The sequence below is a fragment of the Esox lucius genome, chromosome 8 (genome assembly GCF_011004845.1).
Source record: "Esox lucius isolate fEsoLuc1 chromosome 8, fEsoLuc1.pri, whole genome shotgun sequence".
Classification (NCBI taxonomy): Eukaryota; Metazoa; Chordata; class Actinopteri; order Esociformes; family Esocidae; genus Esox; species Esox lucius.
This window is the reverse complement of record NC_047576.1, coordinates 26,772,201-26,799,143: the sequence shown is the minus strand read 5'-3', so window position 1 is coordinate 26,799,143 and position 26,943 is coordinate 26,772,201. Positions and strand designations below refer to the sequence as shown.

At 43.0% G+C, this 26,943-nt stretch overlaps 1 protein-coding gene across 4 annotated transcripts; it reads right to left on the bottom strand.

The window, feature by feature from the left end:
- Positions 1 to 611: 611 nt before the first annotated feature.
- Positions 612 to 25,833, bottom strand: rhpn1 (rhophilin, Rho GTPase binding protein 1). Of its 4 annotated transcripts, XM_010872460.5 has the most exons (16): positions 25,632 to 25,823; positions 25,236 to 25,323; positions 20,336 to 20,451; positions 13,761 to 13,889; positions 11,268 to 11,343; positions 11,113 to 11,190; positions 10,753 to 10,877; positions 10,512 to 10,678; positions 9,732 to 9,919; positions 9,355 to 9,511; positions 5,264 to 5,389; positions 4,925 to 5,119; positions 4,503 to 4,579; positions 4,272 to 4,418; positions 3,998 to 4,150; positions 613 to 3,834 (listed from the first exon to the last, which is right to left on the bottom strand). In XM_010872460.5, the coding sequence occupies exons 1-16, from the start codon at positions 25,661 to 25,663 to the stop codon at positions 3,625 to 3,627; spliced, it is 2,064 nt and encodes a 687-aa protein (XP_010870762.1). In that variant the 5' UTR covers positions 25,664 to 25,823; the 3' UTR covers positions 613 to 3,624. The 4 variants fall into 4 exon arrangements, with proteins under 4 accessions (XP_010870761.1, XP_010870760.1, XP_010870762.1 ...); XM_010872459.5 differs by having other exon boundaries at positions 612 to 3,834; positions 4,272 to 4,579; positions 25,770 to 25,833; XM_010872458.5 differs by having other exon boundaries at positions 612 to 3,834; positions 4,272 to 4,579.
- Positions 25,834 to 26,943: the final 1,110 nt, after the last annotated feature.

The following is a 26,943-nucleotide window of genomic DNA, read 5'->3' as shown; positions in this document are numbered from 1 at the left end:
ATGTCCACTACAGAATCATGTCTGTTTTTAATGCAGTGATGTCCACTACAGAATCATGTCTGTTTTTAATCCAGTGATGTCCACTACAGAATCATGTCTGTTTTTAATGGAGCGCTGCCTGAGGGCCCGGAGATCACGGCCATCCAATATTGCTTTTCAGCCTTGTCCCTTGCATACAGAGATTTCTCCTGATTTTTATAATATTATGTACTGCAGAGGATGAGATCCCCAAACTCCTTGCAATTTTACATAGAGAAACATTACTCTTGAATCATTGCACTATTTGCCTGCGCAGTCTTTTTCAGAGCTTTACTTCTGACAGACTCATCCTCTCTGGGATGGTCTTTTTATACTCAATCATGTTACTGACCTGTTGCCAATTAACCTAATTAGTTGTTTTTTAGCATTACACAGCATTTCCAGGCTTTTGTTGCCATGTTGCTGGCATCAAATTCAAAGTGGGCATATATTTTTCAAGGAACAATAACATTTCTAAGTTACAACATTTTATGTTGTCTTTTTACTATTTTCTATTGAATATAGTGTTTAATTGATTTGCACATCATTGCATTCTGTTTTTACTTACATTTTACGCAGCATCCCAACTTTTTTGGAAACAATGTTGTACATTTGCCATGAAAGTAATAAAAATGTAAGAAAGATTTGTACTTAAACATTTTTTTTAAAATCTTTTGAAGATTTGGCGTTAAAAAACCTGTGTGAACGTAATGCTTCTCTGGTTACATTGATCGCTGTTTTGCACGCAGTGGACTTCCTGTTCTTATAATCAACTCTACTTAAGGAACTGTAATTCACATTGGATTAGCACATCTGCAAAATGATTCAAATATAAAAGTAGAGATCAGAGTGTATATACAACACATCATCATTACATACATGTGTGCATTGTGTTGGTCAGAACAGTAGCATGTCACCTAGTATGTGATGCATGGTCCCGGTACATTCACAACCCCCTAATCGCCACATCAGTGTCCCGGTACATTCACAACCCCCTAATCGCCACATCAGTGTCCCGGTACATTCACAACCCCCTAATCGCCACATCAGTGTCCCGGTACATTCACAACCCCCTAATCGCCACATCAGTGTCCCGGTACATTCACAACCCCCTAATCGCCACACCAGTGTCCCGGTACATTCACAACCCCCTAATCGCCACATCAACCCTTTCAGTGTTAACACAATCCAAAAGCATTTGTTTTTCTTTCTCACGTTATGATGTCCCAGTGCATAGGATGAACATTTAAAAAAGAATATCACCCAACCATGTTAGCGTGGTTTTCTGGGTAGTCATTTGAACATGACTAATGATGAGGCTAAGACAAAATGTTTCTATAAAAAACTAAAATGCTAAAATTTTGGGTGAAGGACATAAGGCAGCGCAGAGTCTTTCAAGGCTCTGAGTAAACAACCTTCTGCCGTATAAGATAGGAGCAGACCTCAAGTCCTGAACGGAGGCTAGTGCGTTATCAGCTTTTACTGTTGTGAGTCAAGTGACCTTAATGAAGTGGAAAAGCAGGACTGGGTTACAGGAATTAGTACAGTACAACAACACATTTCCAACATAAGACACCATGATGATGTGGTATTCAGCGTGATGGTAAGTCCATCATGTTCTATATTTTCTAAAGGCTATTAGCTGTTCAGTAAGCTACATGAACACTGGGTCTTTCAGCTGTTCAGTAAGCTACATGAACACTGGGTCTTTCAGCTGTTCAGTAAGCTACATGAACACTGGGTCTTTCAGCTGTTCAGTAAGCTACATGAACACTGGGTCTTTCAGCTGTTCAGTAAGCTACATGAACACTGGGTCTTTCAGCTGTTCAGTAAGCTACATGAACACTGGGTCTTTCAGCTGTTCAGTAAGCTACATGAACACTGGGTCTTTCAGCTGTTCAGTAAGCTACATGAACACTGGGTCTTTCAGCTGTTCAGTAAGCTACATGAACACTGGGTCTTTCAGCTGTTCAGTAAGCTACATGAACACTGGGCCTCTTAGTTGTTTAGTAAGTTACATTAACACTAAGTCATTCAGCTGTTTAGTAAGCTACATGAACACTGGGTCTTTCAGCTGTTCAGTAAGCTACATGAACACTGGGTCTTTCAGCTGTTCAGTAAGCTACATGAACACTGGGTCTTTCAGCTGTTCAGTAAGCTACATGAACACTGGGTCTTTCAGCTGTTCAGTAAGCTACATGAACACTGGGTCTTTCAGCTGTTCAGTAAGCTACATGAACACTGGGTCTTTCAGCTGTTCAGTAAGCTACATGAACACTGGGTCTTTCAGCTGTTCAGTAAGCTACATGAACACTGGGTCTTTCAGCTGTTCAGTAAGCTACATGAACACTGGGCCTCTTAGTTGTTTAGTAAGTTACATTAACACTAAGTCATTCAGCTGTTTAGTAAGCTACATGAACACTGGGTCTTTCAGCTGTTCAGTAAGCTACATGAACACTGGGTCTTTCAGCTGTTCAGTAAGCTACATGAACACTGGGTCTTTCAGCTGTTCAGTAAGCTACATGAACACTGGGTCTTTCAGCTGTTCAGTAAGCTACATGAACACTGGGTCTTTCAGCTGTTCAGTAAGCTACATGAACACTGGGCCTCTTAGTTGTTTAGTAAGTTACATTAACACTAAGTCATTCAGCTGTTTAGTAAGCTACATGAACACTGGGTCTTTCAGCTGTTCAGTAAGCTACATGAACACTGGGCCTCTTAGTTGTTTAGTAAGTTACATTAACACTAAGTCATTCAGCTGTTTAGTAAGCTACATGAACACTGGGTCTTTCAGCTGTTCAGTAAGCTACATGAACACTGGGTCTTTCAGCTGTTCAGTAAGCTACATGAACACTGGGTCTTTCAGCTGTTCAGTAAGCTACATGAACACTGGGTCTTTCAGCTGTTCAGTAAGCTACATGAACACTGGGTCTTTCAGCTGTTCAGTAAGCTACATGAACACTGGGCCTCTTAGTTGTTTAGTAAGTTACATTAACACTAAGTCATTCAGCTGTTTAGTAAGCTACATGAACACTGGGTCTTTCAGCTGTTCAGTAAGCTACATGAACACTGGGTCTTTCAGCTGTTCAGTAAGCAACATTACCACTGGGCCTCTTAGTTGTTTAGTAAGTTACATTAACACTAAGTCATTCAGCTGTTTAGTAAGCTACATTAACACTGGACGTCTCAGCTATTCAAAACACTACCTTACCAGTGGGTCTGTCATCGGTTCGACAAGCTACATAACACTGGGCCTTTCAGCTGTTTGAAAAGCTACATTACACTGGGTCTCTCAGCTGTTTGAAAAGCTACATAACACTGGGCCTCTCAGCTGGTTGGAGACCGGGCCCCACCTATTAGACTGTCTTTGAGCCCCTTCAGTGGCAGTTACACTCAGCTACAGTTCCCACTTCTATAATCAGGACATGTCCTCCTCCACCCTTCGCACAATCCTCTTCTTCCGACTGGTCCTTGGTGTGCTCCAATAACACAATGCAGTATCCAGTCACATGGGACACCTTGTGTTTTCACGCCTCTCTCCCATTCCCTGAGTGGTTAGTGTCTGGGACAGTCTAAACCTGTCCCCGGTGCCCTACTGTGTCCATCTCAGTACATGGACTCACTGTCTCTGAGGTTTCCAAATGGCAGACTGAAGGTGCTACCCAGTCTCTTGGTGACTCCGCCCCCGTCCCGATTCTTCTTCCGGTTCCAGTTGAGTAAGGAGGCAGAACTCTGGCCCTTAGCCCCGCCCATGCTCCGTTGCCGAGCGTTCTCTTTATCTCCGCTGGGCGAAAGCATGGCTGACCTTCTCTCCACCTGAACACACACGGGAAAACTCAACTCCAGAACTCAACACTCAGCCGGAAATAACACAGACGTGCATGCATAAAAACACCCACCACACGCAAACTGACGAGCATGAGTACTCGTATACACACACACACAGAGGGATGGACAGAGAACGAGAGACAGCCCCTACCTGTGCGTCGTGTGTGTGCAGTGTGATGACGCTGAGCTCCACTCCTCTGTCACCACCGCTCTTCAGGAGGTGGACCACCTCTCCATGTTTGGCCCACTTACAATCTTCCCCATCAACAGCCACTATGTAGTCCCCCTCCCTGAGACCTGCCTCCTGACCACACACACACACACACACACGTGTATTTCAGTGGTGCACGAATAAGACGACACAGGAAAGCAACAGCAGAGGAAAGTGTTAATGTGGTGAGAGCGGAAGCTAGCAGCTGTCTGACCTCGGCACACCCTCCTGGTACCACTCCAGCCACCAGGACCGGAGAGTCTCCTCTGAGAGTCAGCCCCAGACAGCCCTCGCCTCGCTGGAGGCACACCACGCGTACCGGACCCCAGCGCGCCCGCGCACAGAACACTGAGAGGGGACCCTGCCGAGCACACAGGAGGAGTCGGGCCATCGTCATCAGTGTCCCCATCATCTCACCACCAATGAATGTAATCAAGACTCCTACCAGCCTCTGGAAGATGTCTGTGACTGAGACCATGAAGAAGTTGGGCGTAATTATATCCGGCTTCTGATGGGACTGAGCTAAGGAGAGAAAAAAGAACAATACCAGTTTCATCACCTCATTGAACAACTCACGAAAACACCCACACATCCTCCTGCATGTTTCTCAAACTACGGGTCGGGACTAAATTGTTATTTTTAAAGAAACTAGTTGTTTCTATTTTTTCTTCATTTAAACATGTCTCTGGAACTGTTTAAGCTATCGTAACGGCTACAAGCTTTCCCTTACACTTGATGCATGAGTGATGGAAAAGTGTTTTTGACGTGCCAAATGACAATGTCCAGTTGGAAGTAAAAGTTTGGCCGATGCTCTCATTTAATGAATACAATTATAATCAGACAAATAAAAGGTCACAACACACTCACAGTGTATTTCAGGGGCTTCTGCTGTCTCATCAAAGTCATCCTCTTGATCCATCTCAGAGTATTTGTCCAGAGAGCGTTTGTGCGTGAAGGACAGAACCTCCTGAAGAATGTCCATCTTCCTCAGGATCTTACACATACTGTGAACTCTCATGGCCTCTTCATGTCTGATCACCGCCCGACGGAGATGGGCCTTTCCTACAACACACACAAACATGCACACACACACACACACACACAGACGGTAGTAGTAGGTTCTTCTACTTCCACTGTGCACATTGTGTGTGTGTGTGTGTGTGTGTGTGTGTGCGTGCGTGTTTGTGCATGTGTGCATTCTCTCACCCAGTTTGCGTCTCTCCTCAGGCTCTCTGAGGACCTGGCTGAGAGTGGGTTTTGCAGGAGTTGTGACATGGAACTGGAGGAAAAACTTCTCTGTTTCTTCATCACAATCTTCATCTTGAACTGACTCTATGGAACACAATACAGTCAAATACAGTCATACTGAACTCTGTACCCCAGGTCTTCCGCTAGCTGGCTATAACCGGCATTTTGCTCATAGAAGTGTGCACCATGAAAATAAATAACTCATCTTTTCCCAGGTCTGGTGACGGCCCCAGTTTTGAGGCAATTGTCAGGCTGATTTTCAACGGGGCAAAATGACTGCCTCTGTAGTTGTAGACAAAACCAATGACATTCGCCTACAGATGTACAGTGGGGAGAACAAGTATTTGATAACCTGTGAAATCGGTTGTGTTTCCCCACTTACAAAGCATGTAGAAGACTAATTTTTTATCATAGGTACTCTTCAACTGTGAGTGATGGAATCTTATACAAAAATCCAGAAAATCACATTGTATGATTTTTCAGTAATTCATTTAAATTTTATTGCAAGACATAAGTATTTGATAAATCAGAAAAGCAGAACTTAATATTTGGTACAGAAACCTTTGATTGAAATTACAGAGATCATATGTTTCCTGTAGTTCTTGACCAGGTTTGCACACACTTTTGGCCCACTCCTCCATACAGACCTTCTACAGATTCTTCAGGTTACGGGGCTGTCGCTGGGCAATACAGACTTTCAGCTCCCTCCAAAGATTTTCTATTGGGTTCAGGTCTGGAGAATGGCTAGGCCACTCCAGGACCTTGAGATGCTTCTTACGGAGCCCCTCCTTAGTTGCCCTGGCTGTGTGTTTCGGGTCGTTGTCATGCTGGAAGACCCAGCCATCTTCAATGCTCTTACTGAGGGAAGGAGGTTGTTGGCCAAGATCTCACGATACATGGCCCCATCCATCCTCCCCGCAATACGGTGCAGTCGTCCTGTCCCCTTTTGCAGAAAAGCATCCCCAAAGAATGATGTTTCCACCTCCATGCTTGGGATGGTGTTCTTGGGGTTGTACTCATCCTTCTTCTTCCTCCAAACATGAGTTTAGACCAAAAAGCTCTATTTTTGTCTCATCAGACCACATGACCTTCTCCCATTCCTCCTCTGGATCATCCAGATGGTCACTGGCAAACTTCAGACGGGCCTGGACATGCGCTGGCTTGAGCAGGGGGACCTTGCGTGCGCTGCAGGATTATAATCCATGATGGCGTTGTGTGTTACTAATGGTTTTCTTTGAGACTGTGGTCCCAGCTCTCTTCAGGTCATTGACCAGGTCCTGCTGTGTAGTTCTGGGCTGATCCCTCACCTTCCTCATGATCATTGAAGCCCCACAAGGTGAGATCTTGCATGGAGCCCCAGACCGAGGGAGATTGACCGTCATCTTGAACTTCTTCCATTTTCTAATAATTGCGCCAACTGTTGTTGCCTTCTCACCAAGCTGCTTGCCTATTGTCCTGTAGCCCATCCCTGCCTTGTGCAGGTCTACAATTGTATCCCTGATGTCCTTACACGGCTCTCTGGTCTTGGTCATTGTGGAGAGGTTGGAGTCTGTTTGATTGTGTGTTTGGACAGGTGTCTTTTATACAGGTAACGAGTTCAAACAGGTGTAGTTAATACAGGTAATGAGTGGAGAAAAGGAGGGCTTCTTAAAGAAAAACTAACAGGTCTGTGAGAGCTGGAATTCTTACTGGTTGGTAGGTGATAAAATACTTATGTCATGCAATAAAATGCAAATTAATTATTTAAAAATCATACAATGCGATTTTCTGGATTTCTGTTTAAGATTCAGTCTCTCACAGTTGAAGAGTACCTATGATAAAAATTACAGACCTCGACATGCTTTGTAAGTAGGAAATACTTGTTCTCCCCACTGTATATGTATATATATATATATACGCTCATAATCCTGTATTGTGTGCAATATACTGTACGTGGATTTATTCTCCAAAATAACCTGTTATGTTATAAGAACATTGTAACTTTATTTTATTGTATGAAACATGTTGGCTAACATTTGAAAACAACTACATATACAGGTGCTGGTCATAAAATTAGAATATCATCAAAAAGTTGATTAATTTCAGTAATTCCATTCAAAAAGTGAAACTTGTATAATGTATACATTCATTCCACACAGACTGATATATTTCAAGTGTTTATTTCTTTTAATTTTGATGATTACTGACAACTAATGAAAACCCCAAATTCAGTATCTCAGAAAATTAGAATATTTTGAAAAGGTTCAATATTGAAGACACCTGGTGCCACACTCTAATCAGCTAATTAACCCAAAACACCTGCAAGGCCTTTAAATGGTCTCTCAGTCTAGTTCTGTAGGCAACACAATCATGGGGAAGACTGCTGACTTGACAGCTGTGCAAAAGACGACCATTGACACCTTGCACAAGGAGGGTAAGACAAAAAAGGTCATAAGCTGAAGAGGCTGGCTGTTCACAGAGCTCTGTGTCCAAGCACATTAATAGAGAGGCGAAGGGAAGGAAAAGATGTGGTAGAAAAAAAGTGTACAAGCAATAGGGATAACCGCACCCTGGAGAGGATTGTGAAACAAAACCCATTCAAAAATGTGGTGGAGATTCACAAAGAGTGGACTGTAGCTGGAGTCAGTGCTTCAAGAACCACCACGCACAGACGTATGCAAGACATGGGATTCAGCTGTCGCATTCCTTGTGTCAAGCCACTCTTGAACAAGATACAGCGTCAGAAGCATCTCGCCTGGGCTAAAGACAAAAAGGACTGGACTGCTGCTGAGTTATGTTCTCTGATGAAAGTACATTTTGCATTCCTTTGGAAATCATGGTTCCAGAGTCTGGAGGAAGAGAGGAGAGGCACAGAATGCATGTTGCTTGAAGTCCAGTGTAAAGTTTCCACAGTCAGTGATGTTTGGGGTGCCATGTCATCTGCTGGTGTTGGTCCACTGTGTTTTCTGAGGTCCAAGGTCAACGCAGCCGTCTACCAGGAAGTTTTAGAGCACTTCATGCTTCCTGCTGCTGACCAACTTTATGGAGATGCAGATATCATTTTCCAACAGAACTTGGCACCTGCACACAATGCCAAATCAACCAGTACCTGGTTTAAGGACCATGGTATCCCTGTTCTTAATTGGCCAGCAAACTCACCTGACCTTAACCCTATAGAAAATCTATGGGGTATTGTGAAGAGGAAGATGTGATATACCAGACCCAACAATGCAGAAGAGCTGAAGGCCACTATCAGAGCAACCTGGGCTCTCATAACACCTGAGCAGTGCCACATACTGATCGACTCCATACCACGCCGCATTGCTGCAGTAATTCAGGCAAAAGGAGCCCCAACTAAGTATTGAGTGCTGTACATGCTCATACTTTTCATGTTCATACTTTTCAGTTGGCCAACATTTCTAAAAAATATTGTATTGGTCTTAAGTAATATTCTAATTTTCTGAGATACTGAATTTGGGATTTTCATTAGTTGTTAGTTATAATCATCACAATTAAAAGAAATAAACATTTGAAATATATCAGTCTGTGTGGAATGAATAAATATAATATACAAGTTTCACTTTTTGAATGGAATTACTGAAATAAATGATGATATACAATAAAATAAAGTTACAATGTTCTTATAACATAACAGGTTTTTTTGGAGAATAAATCCACGTACAGTATATTGCACACAATACAGGATTATGAGCGTATATATATATATATATATATACAGTGGGGAGAACAAGTATTTGATACACTGCCGATTTTGCAGGTTTTCCTACTTAGAAAGCATGTAGAGGTCTGTAATTTCTATCATAGGTATCATAAGTATTTGATGATATTCTAATTTTATGACCAGCACCTGTAATTGATTCCAATTAGATCACAGTGTTGCTATATGTGTCCGGTACATCTCTCAAATGTCCAGGAAAATAATGCTTGTCAAAGGTTCCTTATGGAAGCCCTGCTGCACACACACACACACAAACGATAATGGCAATGGCCGCACCCAGACACACACGCGGTCAAAATGTAGTGAACCGGTGCTGCTAAACGGTACATACGTGTGTGGTTGCAGAGAGCCACAGCAGCGTAGTAGTGGGACAAGGCTCTGAAGTGCTCCGCCTTCACCTGAACCATGGAGGCCCAGGAGAACGGGACGTAGTCCTTCACCATGGGCTGGGTCATGGTCTGGAGAACCAAGCTATACACATCTGACACCTGGACGGCACACACACAGGCAGACGACCAGAGGGGGGTTTCAGGGATGGGTACATCGTTCATACCTTAATCAAACCCAAACTTCACGCCTAAACCTAAAACCGAACCAGGCCAAAGTCTTTTGAAATGCAATTAATCCGTAGATTTTAGTGAGGTTCGGTCCTGAAAATGTAGGAAAACAAGGATACACACATGAACACACACACACACGTCCCCTCACCCGGGCTGCCTCCTGAGCCACCTGTAGTTGGGAGGTGAAGTGTGTGTCCTGCGTCGTGAGTGTGACCCGTTCGAACACACACTCCTGCACCTGGGCGATCATCAGCCGGACCAGCATGCACAACGACGGGCCACTCATATCCAGACTGGGAGCGTTGGAGAAGTTCTCCTTCAGGTAGTGAAAGGCCCCTACACACAACACACACGTCAGCCACATGAAATAACCGCAGATGAAACCCATTCATCCGAACAGACTAGGACCGATGTGTGTGTGTGTGTGTGTGAATAGTGCAGATGAAACCCATTCATAATAACAGACGAGGACCGATGTGTGTGTGTGTGTGAACAGTGCAGATGAAACCCATTCATAATAACAGACGAGGACCGATGTGTGTGTGTGTGTGTGTGAACAGTGCAGATGAAACCCATTCATAATAACAGACGAGGACCGATGTGTGTGTGTGTGTGTGTGTGTGAACAGTGCAGATGAAACCCATTCATAATAACAGACGAGGACCGATGTGTGTGTGTGTGTGGGTGAACAGTGCAGATGAAACCCATTCATAATAACAGACGAGGACCGATGTGTGTGTGTATGTGTGAACACTGCAGATGAAACCCATTCATAATAACAGATGAGGACCGATGTGTGTGTGTGTGTGTGAACAGTGCAGATGAAACCCATTCATAATAACAGACGAGGACCGATGTGTGTGTGTGTGAACAGGGCAGAATGTTGGAGGGTTGCTGCCCGTCAGTGTTTCTCTGTTTTCAGGCCTACCTGCGGCTCTCTGGAAGGCATCTATTGCCCGGTCTATGCCAGCAGTGGCTGAGCGGTCCTGTCTGGCTCCTATCTGTGTGTAGAGAGCCGCTACGTTGAACAGAACACTGCCCTTCTCAAATGCCAAGGCCCGCTGGCAGGATGGAACGCCAGTTAAAGAGTCATACCTAGAGACAGTGGAGGGGGGTTAGACAGGAACCAGAGAGGAATAAGACGTGTGTGTGTGTGTGTGTGCGTGTACCAGTGGAAGTGGACTCCCAGGTTTCTGTGAGGGGGGAAGAATCTCTGGTCGAGGTAGTACAGCTGGTTATAATACTCCACCAACAGCTCCAAGCCCGCCTGGTTACGGCTGGGAGTACGCATGGCCTGGTGATGACACAGACACTATGTCAGCACACACAGGACACACTAATATTAACACACACTTGGTACAACACAGAATGATGATCTGACTTCATATAACATCTGTGGACATGGTGTTTCTTCCCAAGACAGAGTGTCATGTCACGTATCTATGGAGTATAAACAACCAGTCAGCCAGTTTATGGATAAAGCTACAGGCACTAGGGGGCAGTGTCTTCAACACTAGACGTTTTCTAACCTGTCTGAGCTCCATGAACTCCTTGATCTCCTTCTCAAACAGGGAGCCGTCCTCTCCGTAGTGCTCACAGATGAAGTCCTGACAGAGGACAGCATGTCACTTTAAAAAACAGAGATGGAAGACAGAAGAAGACGGGGACATGTTTTTCTCCTCACCTTGAGAGGGACAGTGAGGTCCACATCCTTGGTCTCCTTCAGACCCAGTGGGATCATGGGAACATTAATGGATTCGCTTACGGGGACAGAAAGAGAGAAGGAGAAAGAAACACTGGTGTTAAATGACAGATGTTACACACCACCACAGACAAACCCAACTCTGCCTTCCACCCCTCACCACTCCCCCATCTCCTAATCATTATTGTGACAGTTACCAGAATGTGCTAAAACCCTTACCCCACTATCATCCCAACACAGCCTAACAACACCCCCTCCAACACAGCCTAATAACACCCCCTCCAACACAGCCTAATAACACCCCCTCCAACACAGCCTAACAACACCCCCTCCAACACAGCCTAATAACACCCCCTCCAACACAGCCTAATGACACCCCCTCCAACACAGCCTAATAACACCCCCTCCAACACAGCCTAATAACTCCCCCTCCAACACAGCCTAACAACACCCCCTCCAACACAGCCTAGTAACACACCCTCCAACACAGCCTAATAACACCCCCTCCAACACAGCCTAACAACACCCCCTCCAACACAGCCTAATAACACCCCCTCCAACACAGCCTAATAACACCCCCTCCAACACAGCCTAATAACACCCCCTCCAACACAGCCTAATAACACCCCCTCCAACACAGCCTAATGACACCCCCTCCAACACAGCCTAATAACACCCCCTCCAACACAGCCTAATAACACCCCCTCCAACACAGCCTAATAACACCCCCTCCAACCCAGCCTAATAACACCCCCTCCAACCCAGCCTAATAACACCCCCTCCAACCCAGCCTAATAACACCCCCTCCAACCCAGCCTAATAACACCCCCTCCAACACAGCCTAATAACACCCCCTCCAACACAGCCTAATAACACCCCCTCCAACACAGCCTAATAACACCCCCTCCAACACAGCCTAATGACACCCCCTCCAACACAGCCTAATAACATCCCCTCCAACACAGCCTAATAACAACCCCTCCAACCCAGCCTAATAACACCCCCTCCAACACAGCCTAATAACACCCCCTCCAACACAGCCTAATAACACCCCCTCCAACACAGCCTAATAACACCCCCTCCAAACACAGCCTAATTACACTCCCTCCAACACAGCCTAATAACACCCCCTCCAACACAGCCTAATAACACCCCCTCCAACACAGCCTAATAACACCCCCTCCAACACAGCCTAATGACACCCCCTCCAACCCAGCCTAATGACACCCCCTCCAACACAGCCTAATAACATCCCCTCCAACACAGCCTAATAACACCCCCTCCAACCCAGCCTAATAACACCCCCTCCAACACAGCCTAATAACACCCCCTCCAACACAGCCTAATAACACCCCCTCCAACACAGCCTAATGACACCCCCTCCAACCCAGCCTAATGACACCCCCTCCAACACAGCCTAATAACATCCCCTCCAACACAGCCTAATAACACCCCCTCCAACCCAGCCTAATAACACCCCCTCCAACACAGCCTAATAACACCCCCTCCAACACAGCCTAATAACACCCCCTCCAACACAGCCTAATAACACCCCCTCCAACACAGCCTAATTACACTCCCTCCAACACAGCCTAATAGCACCCCCTCCAACACAACTTAATAACACATCCTGCCTCCTCCCCACACCCCCACACCCCAACACAGCCTAATAACACCCCCCTCTAAAATAACCTAATAACACCCCCTCCAACCCAGCCTAATAACACCCCCTCCAACCCAGCCTAATAACACCCCCTCAAACACAGCCTAATAACACCCCCTCCAACCCAGCCTAATAACACCCCCTCCAACCCAGCCTAATAACACCCCCTCCAACCCAGCCTAATAACACCCCCTCCAACCCAGCCTAATAACACCCCCTCAAACACAGCCTAATAACACCCCCTCCAACCCAGCCTAATAACACCCCCTCCAACCCAGCCTAATAACACCCCCTCCAACCCAGCCTAATAACAACCCCTCCAACCCAGCCTAATAACACCCCCTCCAACCCAGCCTAATAACACCCCCTCAAACACAGCCTAATAACATACCCTGCCTCCACCCCACACCCCAATACCAAAACACAACCTCATAACACCCCCCTCTAAAATAACCTAATAAAACCCCCTCCAACACAACTTAATAACATACCCTGCCTCCACCCCACACCCCAATACCCCAACACAACCTAATAACACCCCCCTCCCCAACCCCCAAATACAGCGTAATAACACACACCTCCCCTCTCCCCAACCCCCAATACCAAAACACAGGCACCCCTCTCACCCCACACAGTCACATAAACACACATACACACACACACACACATACTCAAGCTCACAGACACACACACAAACTCACGCTCACACACACACACACAGGTCCCTGCCTCATCACTAACATTCCAGGCCAGTCTAATTCATGTGAAATAGGCCATCAAATCATTGTTCCCCCTCCCCCACAGTGTGTTACCTCTCTGTCTGGTACACCTCCATGTTGCTGTTGAGTTCCTCTAGCTCCTCCTTAAGCAGCTGCAGGTTGGAGTTGACAAAGCTCAGCTCTAAAGCCACAGTCTCCTTTACCTTGTTGTTAGTGGTGGCCCTGCAACACACAAGCACACACTTGAGATATGTGAAAAAATGTAAATTGATGTTGTTGTTTTTGGTGACCAAACACAAATCATCAAACTCATTCTTAGAAAACTCAAAGCAACATCCTCAACCTGGCCGCCAATTCACAATCTTAGGATGCAGAAAGGACTTCTCTGACCACGGAGCTCTGCATCAGCTTGATGTGCCCAGTGTATCTTCTACGTACAACCATGCAAGCCCATGGGTTAATGGACTTTTTAGGTCGCTGCGTGTGTTTATTAGTGTTTATTAGTAAGACACATAACTCCAGTTTTGTCAAAAAATACATAGTAGGGCCAGAGAAATCACCTGTGACACGTGAACAAACAACGTTACACTGTTAGAAATAATGATTTTTCATTGAAATAATAATTATGTCCTTCAGACTTTGCTTTCGTCAAAGAATCCTCCATTTGCAGCAAATTAGTCTTACAGACCTTTGGCATTCTAGTTGTCTGTTTGTTGAGGCAATCTGAAGAGATTCACCCCATGCTTCCTGAAGCAACTCCCACAAGTTAGATTGGCTTAATGAGCACTTCTTACGTACCATACGGTCAGGCTGCTCCCACAACAGCTCAATACAGTGACTGTGCTGGCCACTTCATTATACACAGAATACCAGCTGACTGCTTCTTCCCTAAATAGTTCTTGCATAGTTTGGGGCTGTGCTTTGGGTCATTGTCCTGTTGGAGGAGGAAATATACTCCAATCAAGTGCTGTCCACAGGGTATGGCATGGTGTTGCAAAATGGAGTCATAGCCTTCCTTATTCTAGATCCCTTTTACTATGTACAAATCTCCCACTCTGTTGTGCACCAGGGCCTCCCACTCCTCTTTCTATTCTGGTTAGACAGTTGGCGCTGTTCTATTACACAGCGTTGTACGAGATCTTTCATTTCTTGGCAATTTCTCCCATGGAACAGCCTTCATTGCTCAGAACAAGAATAGGTTTTCTAATGATCAATCAGCCTTTTAAAATGATAAACTTGGATTAGCAAACACTGCGTCACACTGGAACACAGGACTGATGGTTGCTGATATGGGGCTCTGTACGCCTACGTTGACATTCCATTACAAATCATCCGTTTCCAGCTACAATAGTCATTAACAACATTAACAATGTCTACACTGTATTTCCAATCAATTTGATTATATTTTAATGGACAAAATGTTTTATTTTCTTTTGAAAACATATACTATTAAAGCATCATAACTTCAAGAGAAAAGCTGTTTCTTTTCTAGCCATAGGTCCCAGTCTTACTTTCAGTGTCACACTCCCAGTAAAATCTCCTGTATTGCTCAGATTTCCAGGAATGAACCGAGAGATGTTATCCTCTACAGGATTAGACTAGTTATCAACTCTCTGTCTTCATTACTAGAAATCTCTTCCCACACTGGTCTGTTACCCCAGCATGCCAGCACATAATCTGACGTCTTCATCAGCCAATCCCAAGCTCTAATGAGATATACACCCCCCGTTCTCCCATCATCCCTCATTAGCCTGTCGCTCTCTTCTCCTCCCTCTAACTACCACTGAAAACCAGTTCACTGAAAACAGCTCATCATCTGTGTGAGACAACAACTCAATATGCGTGTGTGTGTGTGTGTGTGTGTTTGAGTGCATTCTTGCTTAACTATGCTTGTGAGTACATAATAGTTAGAATTAGTATTAGGATTTTATGGGTTAGGGTTAAGGTTGTGTGGGTATGTGTGTGTGTGTGTGTGTGAGTCAGTGTGAGTGTGTGTGACCGACTGTCTGGCTTTGAACCCAAGTGAGCGTACACCTAGTCAGGGAAAGTAAAGTCTTCATGTCTAAGAGCAGGATAGACTACTAATCATCTAAGGTTGTAAAACCAAACTATCTTTTTACACATTTATACTAGGCTACTGGTCGGGACAAACATGTCTCCCAATTATACCAGGAAAATTGGGGATGAGTTGGGTAGACAGCTGTTCTCCCTGGGAATCTCCATGCTGGCCTGGGAATGGGAAGGCACCAGACACAAAGCCTGTTGATTGGTAGCTTACTGGGGGATCCAGCGTCTTTGTCTTGGTGACCCTGTCACAATGAAATGGGGAGGCTGGGTGACGCCGAGGTATGCTATTACCCCCATCCCAAACGTCACTGTCATCTAGAGTTATGTCCAGGGCATCAAACAAACACCTGCCAAATGTGGGTATATTGTGAAATTCGCAAGACACTTGTCTTGTGTATGAGTGCATGCAAGTTGAGATTCATAGTACAAGAAAATTCTACAACTGATGATTTCAAAGTAGTTCTGCAATTCAGCTAAATAGCTGTGCTATTTCAACAACGCTCAACAACACTGTGCTCACTGACTGTACAGCAGCCTAACAGAATGGAGTGTTGAAAGATTCATCCCCAGTGCGATGGTACCCAAAAATCGCGTGAAGGGAGTGTTTCTGTGGTATTTACTTTTTTATTTTATTAAAATATTTAACATCTTGGTGGTTTTCAATGTTATATTGAGTTCATACTCTAACTGCTAGCAAAGATGTACAATTATTATGATATAGTCAGGTTCAAACTGGCAAGTGGCAGTGGATAAACATTTCCCCACAGACCCAAGAGTGCTGTTAGCTCTGTTACCACGGTAAACTCCGGTCCTTAAAGGCGCAGCAGTAAATGTGTCATCTTTGATTTTAGCTTAGACAAACGTCCAAAATTGTTTGGAAATTGAGCAATAGAATTATTACGTGAAATACATGTTTTGTTACAGATTAAGAAATATTACATATTGTGATTCATGGCATGGAGGGGGGCATGCTAAATAATCTAACTGACTGGTAGATGTTTTATCTAAAAGGTGAACCAACAAAGTACATTTTAGGCCCTGGTTGTGTCAATCGGGCCACATTGCCATTCAGAAGTACAATTCCTTGTCGTAGCCTAAATAAACCATGTATCAACTCTGAATGAACTATTAAAATCTGGTGAATACGTGGACAGGGCTGTGTAAACCTTTAAAAGATTAATGGAATCTCAGAATGCAGACACTTTAAAATAGAATGTATTGAACATGGTAGGAAAACCCAGTGGCATTGAACTGGGGTCCCATCAAATGGTTCCCATGTAGTTTAGTTGGTAGAGCATGGCACACGCAACACCAGGATAGGTGTTTGATTTCCATGGAAGTTGAGTATTAAAACGTATGAAAATGTATGTGCACTAATTATTGTACACTGCAGTGGATATGAAAACCGGCTACGTGAATACATTAAAAAAATATGATAATAATATATATATATATATATATAACATAACATTAATTTGGCCAAGTATATCCTGAGACATAGAATTAATCATTGGTTTCTATACTCCTCCCACTTTCTGAAACCGAACCTAAATGCCAATATGTGTTCAGGGCTGAATGCTAAATGATATCCATGTTCTGGTTGAGATGGAGCAGCTTTCACCAAAATTTCTTAATTCGTAACTAAAACTTGCCTACATTATTATACTTTTTTTTTCTTGCCCAGACATCAAAAGTAATCTGATGTAGTTTTGAGGGGACTAAACAGAATTAGGCTTAAAAATAAAACGGACTTGGGTGCATGAAATCTCTACTCATTCAATGACTACATTTACTCTTTCTTTCCCTTACGCTAGCTTTTCTTAAAACCTAATTAAGTGGGATGAAAAAAAATTAAGTAAGAAGCGTGAGGGTTGACAAAAACACACAAACATAGACACACACACTAGACAGTTAGTTTCCTTTCAATTAGCTTGATGTTGTTCGGGTGTTTATCTTATTAGAGCCTGACTCAGCCAAACAGACCACTAAAGAAGAAGAAAGCACACTGCTATAATTAAGTGCCACTTATCCTCCTCATCTCCCCCTCATCCCCTCCTCTGTTCCTCCTCTTCCCAGATGAATGTCTGAGAGAGGGAGAATGAGAGAGGAAGAGCGGGATCCCAACATATCTTATCAGACATAGGGCTACACCAACAGTCAAACCACCCTACATGTGATGAATTTGATGAACTAGGGTTTTGGAAGAAAAGGAGAGGATCAGGATGATGCTAATGCCCTCGGAGGGTTTTGTTTCTTTTAAAACCCAGCTCAGCTTTGATGTCCTGCCACCAGAAGTTGAAATAAAATCTTAATTATTTGAAAGGAGGTCGACTAAGAACAGGAAGAATTATTACCACTGTTTCACTTTGAAATCGAAGATACATTTAAAACATTTACAGTCATCTCCAAAACAAATTGAGATTTTTGATGAAGATGGGTAAATAGGCTGTACAAAGGTAATTAATTATATTGTATTTTTCTAACATGGTGAATATATTGTACTTCATCAATAAATTAAAATAATTTTCCTAAGGATGAGGGCAACGACCATTCCTTCATACAAAATCCACATTTTGGTCTGCGCTAAAGAGAGCAAAATGTAATTTTCATTAAACCACAGCACCAGTGCCAAGTTTAGCATACACCATGCACTTTGTAGATCCCAGTAAAGCCTTTTATTCATCCAAGTCTTCCAAATGGGCTATTGGCAGAAAGGTCACATCTACTTGGAGACAAATTGTAGATTTTAAGATTCATTTATTTTTCTTGGCACCTGTTTCTAAAGTATTTTTTAATTTGTGAGTTATTTGCTTTTCCGGTAAGTGATAAATGACAAGCGGATTTGAAATACAGACAGGTGACATATTAAAGGAAATATCTGAAAATATGAGTGGAGGAACCAAACAAATGCAGATGCTTCCATACAGGTGTACTGCATTAACAGTTAATATCATGTTGTGCTCTGTGACATGCATATTGTCACAGAGCACAATATTCTGAGCAGACGCAGCTGACCACAATTTGGGATCAAGAGGGCAAGAAGAAAAGATCTAAGTGACAGGAGTTTCAGTCACAAAGACTGCTCAACCAACTGGCTAGTGTTTCAGTAGGAAGATTTCAGTTTGTTTTTCAATTGAATTGTTCACTTTATTGGTCACATTAAAGGTAGAAAAAGTTCTGATAAAATTTGTTATCTTTGTCTCATTCTTTTACATCACAAGAACCTGGCATTTGAACAGGGGTGTGTAGACTTTTTATATCCACTTTATATCTTTAGCAAAAAATATTAATAATATAGTGGCTCATTATCTATGTTATTGGTTTTGCATCTTTTATTTTGGATGTGAATGTATTTAATAAAACAATATGAGCATATCATTACAAAGTGGAATGCAGCATTGAGACACTGGCAGACGTTTCACACATTGTGATTTTGTTTTGCCTATAAGACCTGGGAAAATGTGACCTTACATAATTGCCTTTCTTGCAACCCAATATACTTTTACATGGCTAGTGACTTTCTTTTCAATACCCCAGAAAATATAAAAAATGACAGGCAACTTAGACACTGAAAAGCTGTTTGTAGAGATAAAAAAATACTGCAGACAACAATTATAGATATAATACCAGTAAGGCTGGGTGGTATGGATGGCAGAAATGGTACACAAGGATATATAATAAATATACTAATAAATATTTCCCACGGACTGGATTTGCCCATGTTTTGTGTGCAACGGTAGGCTAGAGTATGGAATGTAAAGTGCTACATTGTCCCTGAAATGTAGTCCAGAGTCAAGACAAAACAATTTCACAAATGTATGTCAGCCCCATTAGGATGTGTACAATTTCGAACATCTTCAACCACAACTCACAGTAAGTTTTTAATCCAGAAAAAAATTTCACCCATTTTTTCATTGTGCAGGCTTAAAACCAGTGATGGCATATCAAAAGGATTATCAGTCTTGATTTTCTTGGACCTTAATAGACTATTGTTTTGTTTCCTCAACATCCCTATTTAGAAGTTACAAAATATTTTGTTAGACAAAAGACTAAAGTTTATTATTATTATCTAGCATTATAAACTACCTTCCAACCTGAGTTTTCCTGCAATTGCATATCAAATATTGTAAAGGGCTTGGTTGCGGTTCACAAACAGAACTGTCTAAATGACAAGTTAAGATAACAGGAATCACATTTGCAGGCTGGAAATACACAAAACCCACACCTACACACACACCATGGGACACAAACAGAGCAATAAAACAGGGTGGTGTGTGTTTGCTTCCCCATTCGGCCTACAGTACAATAATGTTTGTATGAGATAGAGCTCAATGTTTTCACTGGTACAGGGCTCTGGGGTCCTCCAAATTAGTAGGCCATTCCTGGTAGGAAATGTGTCCACTTGATCAGAGAACAAACTCCACCACTGGTGAAATAAAACTGCCCTTCATGGAGTTTTTCTAGTGTTGTGTGACTGTTCTGGTCTATCAATGTATTTTGCTAATTGATATGTTTTCTGTGGACCACAGGAAAAGTAGTAGAGTCTTTCGCAGCAGCTAATGGGTTACAAAGAAATAAATTTACCCAGCAACCCAGCTCACCTGAAAAGGTTTTCTGCCCCAGCCCTCATCCTCATCTCCTTGTTGATTTGCTGGTTAATACGAGCTCTGCGGTGCTGCAGCTTGCTGCGCTGGGTCTGACAACACGGATCACAACCCTGGAACCAGGTAGGTGCATATCCAAGACAGATGGAGGTTAATAACAACACAGATCACAACCCTGGAACCAGGTAGGTGCATATCCAAGACAGATGGAGGTTAATGACAACACAGATCACAACCCTGGAACCAGGTAGGTGCATATCCAAGACAGATGGAGGTTAATAACAACACAGATCACAACCCTGGAACCAGGTAGGGGCATATCCAAGACAGATGGAGGTTAATGACAACACAGATCACAACCCTGGAACCAGGTAGGGGCATATCCAAGACAGATGGAGGTTAATGACAACACAGATCACAACCCTGGAACCAGGTAGGTGCATATCCAAGACAGATGGAGGTTAATGACAACACAGATCACAACCCTGGAACCAGGTAGGGGCATATCCAAGACAGATGGAGGTTAATGACAACACAGATCACAACCCTGGAACCAGGTAGGGGCATATCCAAGACAGATGGAGGTTAATGACAACACAGATCACAACCCTGGAACCAGGTAGGTGCATATCCAAGACAGATGGAGGTTAATAACAACACAGATCACAACCCTGGAACCAGGTAGGTGCATATCCAAGACAGACGGAGGTTAATAACAACACAGATCACAACCCTGGAACCAGGTAGGTGCATATCCAAGACAGATGGAGGTTAATGACAACACAGATCACAACCCTGGAACCAGGTAGGTGCATATCCAAGACAGATGGAGGTTAATAACAACACAGATCACAACCCTGGAACCTGGTAGGTGCATATCCAAGACAGACGGAGGTTAATGTATTGCTGGGATGATGAACAGAAATGTACAAATACAAACAAACCAAACATTTATCAAGGAAATGTTGTTGATGTTGGTAATAGTGATAAGTAGTGGGGGTGTAGTGGTACGCAAAAGTCACAGTTCGATACGTACCGCAGATTTTAAGTTATGGTTCGTTACAATATACCAAGACATGCAAAACATAACAATGTTTTTCCAAACAGGAGACCTGAAGGAAACTGGAGGGTCCTATAAATCTGGCTTGTCGTTTGCATTCGCCATATTTATTTATGAGGCAGCATAACTGTGCATAACATGTGCAAGGCTACTTCAGGGTACAGTTCCAAAATCCGTCTTCGTGGGGAAACGCTGAGTTTAAAATGTTAGTTCCACACACAAACAAGAAACCAGGCAAGCCTAGTTCAGCCGGCCCGCAATAGAAAGTGCTGCCATCTCTAGATTCGAACCCGGTCACCCACGCGAAAGGCTGTGTCATCAACCACTACACCACACAGATGTACATTTTCCGGTTGTCTTTATAGCCTCTTGTCTCTATCCTGAACAAATCCTCTTGCCACTGGCCATTTTAATAGTTAATTGGCCCTTCGTGAATTACATTGATACAGTTAAACTGACTAACGTTTCTTACTAAGTTTACCTCCACCACAAATAGCGTCTATGTATTGCGTTTGCCACTAGCCGTTTGAACAGCATATTAGCCAGTAATAAGCTTTACTAACTTACTGGAATAGTCATAAGAATTGAGCAGTTGCTAGCGAGTCTGCCAAAGCTATTTCATTTCACAGCATAAGAAAACGTATTTTTTACTTTCATGGCAAACAAACATACTTCTTTCTTTCATTTGTGAATTACATTTATAAAATAACTATCAACAAAGGCAAAAACTAAACTTTTAATCAAGTGAAAAGACGAGAGAATCATGGAATAATTAATAAATGTTGTTGCTCTCAACAGATTCGAACTTAGGTCTTCCACTGTCTTTAACCACTACGCAATGGCATTACACGTTTCAGCAGTCGCTAGACTCCATTGAGAAACTAACGTTTCTTATTAAGTTTACCTCCTCCTTAGAGCCTATGAACTGTATTCCTTTTGCCACTGGCAGTTTTAACAGTTTATTAGCCAGTAATAGGCTAACTAGTATCTACTAACTTCCTAGAAATAATCATAAGAATTGAGCAATTTCTAGCGAGACTGAAGATTAACTTTTCCATGCCAGATACAGTTGCAATACAACTGTTTACAGTTTCAGTTAAGGCTCACTATAACGTAACTACTGTATGTTAAGCCAGCAAATGTGTTTGTCTATCCTGACCCAAAACGCATGCACGGATGCGTACTTCGAAAACCCACCAGAAACAGTCGGAATATAAACGTAAACTGTTTTATATCAGGCTTACTATAATGCAGATAATAACGGTTTTAACCAGCGAAGTTTTCGTCAATACAGAATAATTCTTTATGCATACTTCACATCGCCTGCAAGGAGATACGAACTTGGGACCTATAGTTCACAAGTCAGCTTCTCTAACCACTACGCTATTTAACAAAGGGCAGGCAGGCAGGCAGTCACTCAGTCACTCAGTAAGAGACATTCACTCTTCTTGCCCGGCTCCGCTTACGCGGTCTGGCATAAAGTAATGTGCGTAGTTAAAACTATACTGTATTCATTCAGATCACAGCGCGTACTGAACCAAACTGAATGGTTACAACGTCAATGAATGTCATCATCAATACGCTTTTCCAACACACAATGGATTAATCCTGAGACAGACACACATTTTCCAGGCACTATATATAGACTACTAAAGTAAAAACTCAACAGACCAACAGCCTATCGACCAAACAACCAGTCAACTTAAAAGGATTCCCTGGGATTTGTATTTCCTAATTACCTAAAATTAGTCAAACTGACGGACACCCCTTTTTATGTCTGTTCAGTTTAAAGAAAGCCGAGGTGCTGCATATATGAAAAATGGTTTACTTACCCAGAGTTTGTCCAACTCTGGGTAAGTAGGAACATATCAAAAAATGTCAAAATCAAGTGGTCAGCCATAAGGCCTAGTAGTTTTACCACTAACAAAAAAGTAACTGGCGCCCACTTCTTCTAGTTGTCATGCCTTTGTGTATAGTGTATAATAAGCATGTAACTAACAAGAGAGCATGAGCATGTAGGGTTTGGTGGACTCAATAGATTACATAACCCTGTCACAGATCAACATGATTTAGGGAGACCCGTGCACCTCCTTAGTTTCCTTCACAGATTAAGTATGGGTGATTAGAACCACCTGTCTCCATCACAGTTAGGATCAGATAGCCTACTGCTGGTAACAGGATCCCTGTGGCGATGGTTGCCAAGAGACCAAGCCCTGGCAGTTGTCGGTTGGTAACCTGCTGTGAGGTAAGTGCTCACACGTAGAGGCTGACGACCTCTAAGACCTCTTACACCTGACCTCAGCCTAACACCAATACAGCGACCACAAGTCATTAACGCCCTTCTCTCTTATTCTGTAATTTGATAAACTGAAGGAGGGGTGTGTCTCCCTACACACGGAATTCAGATACAAGGCCTAAACCATCACATATGATCTGGAACTTTGAGGAAAGCAGTAAACCAGGGCACCCATTATTATCATCACAAAGGGTGGCTTCTCATGCCAACGCTAAAATGGGTTATGTGATCTAAGCTAACAAGAAACATGAGACTGGGGTGAGCAATCTCCCCTGGTTAGGAGACTGGGGTGAGCAATCTCCCCTGGTTAGGAGACTGGGGTGAGCAATCTCCCCTGGTTAGGAGACTGGGGTGAGCAATCTCCCCTGGTTAGGAGACTGGGGTGAGCAATCTCCCCTGGTTAGGAGACTGGGGTGAGCAATCTCCCCTGGTTAGGAGACTGGGGTGAGCAATCTTCCCTGGTTAGGAGGCTGGGGTGCTGCTATAGCATAAAGTTTAAGCTGGGATCAGGATCATACTACTGACCAATAATGAAACAGCTGAGGCACCACAATGGCATTATGGCTGCTGAACTGGACTCTCAATCCAGGGACAAGTGCCCACGCTACAGGCTAGTTCCATTGAGAAATTAACAAGAAATGGTAATAGGTGTGAAGGAAGATAATAATGGCCCATGGTGTTTTGTCCATAAAACCATCTGTCTATCCTCCTAATTATACAGGAAGACCAGGACAAGGAATAAGGAAAAGATGGACCATGACATTGAAGGAATGGCCATTATAGAGTAATAAATAAAGAAAAGAAATGGGCAGAACCTTCCTGTCTCTATCATCCCCTACCCTTTATACTCTCTTCCTCCACCCTTCATACTTTATATTCAATTTTTCCTTCCCTCTCCCCCTCCTTTCCTTCCTTCATCCCTCTCTCTCAGTGAGTTGTTTGTTTTGTGAGCGTGTGCCCAGTAATCCTCAGAGTGCTTGCGGGGATTAGAGTGCTAGCCTAGCAATGCTCCAGCCTCGAGCTGTGTGATAAGGACAGCAAACCATACCATTTCCATTTAAGTCAGTACAGAATTATCACGATAATAATGAACACGTGCACCAGAGTAATAAAGAAAATATTACTTTAAATGTTTAAGCCAGCAGACAATACTTTTTTTTTAAATTATTCTAGTTGGGCACTGCAGGCTATTTAAGTTAGGTTAATGGCCAATATCGTGTCCATGATCCCATCACATCTCTCCTTCAACCCACAGCCTCCAGACCCTTGGCCCTGCCGTGTCATTGCCACGCTCCTATCCCCTGCCTTAGCTAGCAAACTGGGGATAATTGCATGGATGGTAATACGTGTTGAATATCAATAACTTTAATGGTCAATTTTACGTAGTATTAATAATGTGGCACATCTATGCAGTATAGTACCGTCCAGTTAATATCAGATATATCTACTCGTCAAAGTAAAATCTGAGGCAATAAACTTTAGATGGGTTTTGCTACATTAATCGTTTTTTAAAAAAACTCATTAGGGAATACAGCTCTCACCTTTCTGATACTCCCGTTTCGACTCCCTTCCTCCATCGGTGCGGGCAACTCTTCGTCCGAGCCAGCGTCACTAGACATCTCTGTCTCTCTACAGTACAACACAGGAATGTCCAAAGCAAAGGCCGTTAATTTCGAAAAAATATACCACCAGGTCCTACTGTTCTAGCCACTCAATAGCCAGCTCTAGTACCAGTTACTGTAGTCATTCATTTATTTTGTTAGTTACCAGACATTGTTTGACAACATCAAAAGAAAAAACAAGTGAACTGTCTGGGACTGATGAATGCATGAGCTCGTTGAGGCTAGCAGTTTATATTAGCACCAACTTGTGCTAGTTAGCATTTTCCCCGAACTAGAAGAGGCTACCCCAGAACAAGACAGCTACAGTACGCTTGCCTTGTATATGAAGCAGGTTCTTCTCCCATCATCAAGACAGGACCTTTTGCAACTTGTTGCAACAATACTTCTGTAATGTTAAATGTCCGCAGGTCATGGGCTGTTACGGTGGATCGATAGCAAAAAATTAAAAATAACCTTAGAATAGAAAACAACGACACAAGACCTTGCAACTTGCAATCGTTCACTCCCCTGCCTGGCTCAGCAGACGATGTCCGAAGAAAAAAAAAGAAGGCGGTGCAGCTACATGGATGCTATCCAATGATATAGTACCTCCAAGTTTTGACGTTGATTTTGACGAATCAAAATATCATATTTTTAACGGATAAGTTAAACTTTCCAATCGTATCCATGGGCGGTGACAAACTTTGGAAATATCAGTTGCCCATAGCAACGCCTATAGGCATTGAATAGAAAGGCTTGGAGAGCCTTGAGTGCAATGCGAAACAACCCTCAAACAGTAATGTGAATGATAGAACGCTCAGAATGGAACCACGAGGCGGCGCAATACTTGGCTCAACACACAACTCACAGTCCTGGAAAGAACTATAGTTGATATGACTATTATTACAATAATAACAAATAAAAGTTACATATTGGATCGTTTTATTTGAAACGTCTATAATAAGCCTGGGGAGAAAGGCAAGTATTTTATTATTATCACTACGGTTATTATTTATTTTTTCATTTAATATAAATCACCAAAACATTCTTGTCCAACCCTTGACCTAACCTACAAATTTCAAAGCTCTATATTCAACCAAACAATATCCAAGATTTTGTCCATCTGTGAACCTGTTTCTTAAGTTAGAATAAGGGGAAAACATTTAAAGGGGTACTTCACTCTGGGGGCCCTTAGGTGGTTTTATCATGTATAAGAGATATATAGGTCAGTGAGATTTGTTTCACACATAATTGGCCATAAAGGAGCACAGGAATGTGAATGGAATTTAACTACCAAGATCTGAAAAATGTATGTAGTCTCGATTTCTTTTATTTCATGAAGGCTAAATGTTATACTGGTTGCACTACAAGTCAGTTTGTGTGTAGTCAAGCTATCCTTGATTAATAGAGCCATTTGATGTCTTTCAGATATATTGACAAAAGTGCAAGGTGTCAATATTTAAGACTAAAACTCTGGTGGAGCAGTCTTACAACCCAGCTATTAGCTGGGTACTGCTAGCTAGATGGCTAACTAAACACTATACAACGCAATGGCTTGTCATCATGACTGACTAACTGATGATATGGAACCATACATCTGTGAACCAGAGTAGGCTACTGTACAACGGTTTCGAGAGGCAGTGCTAGT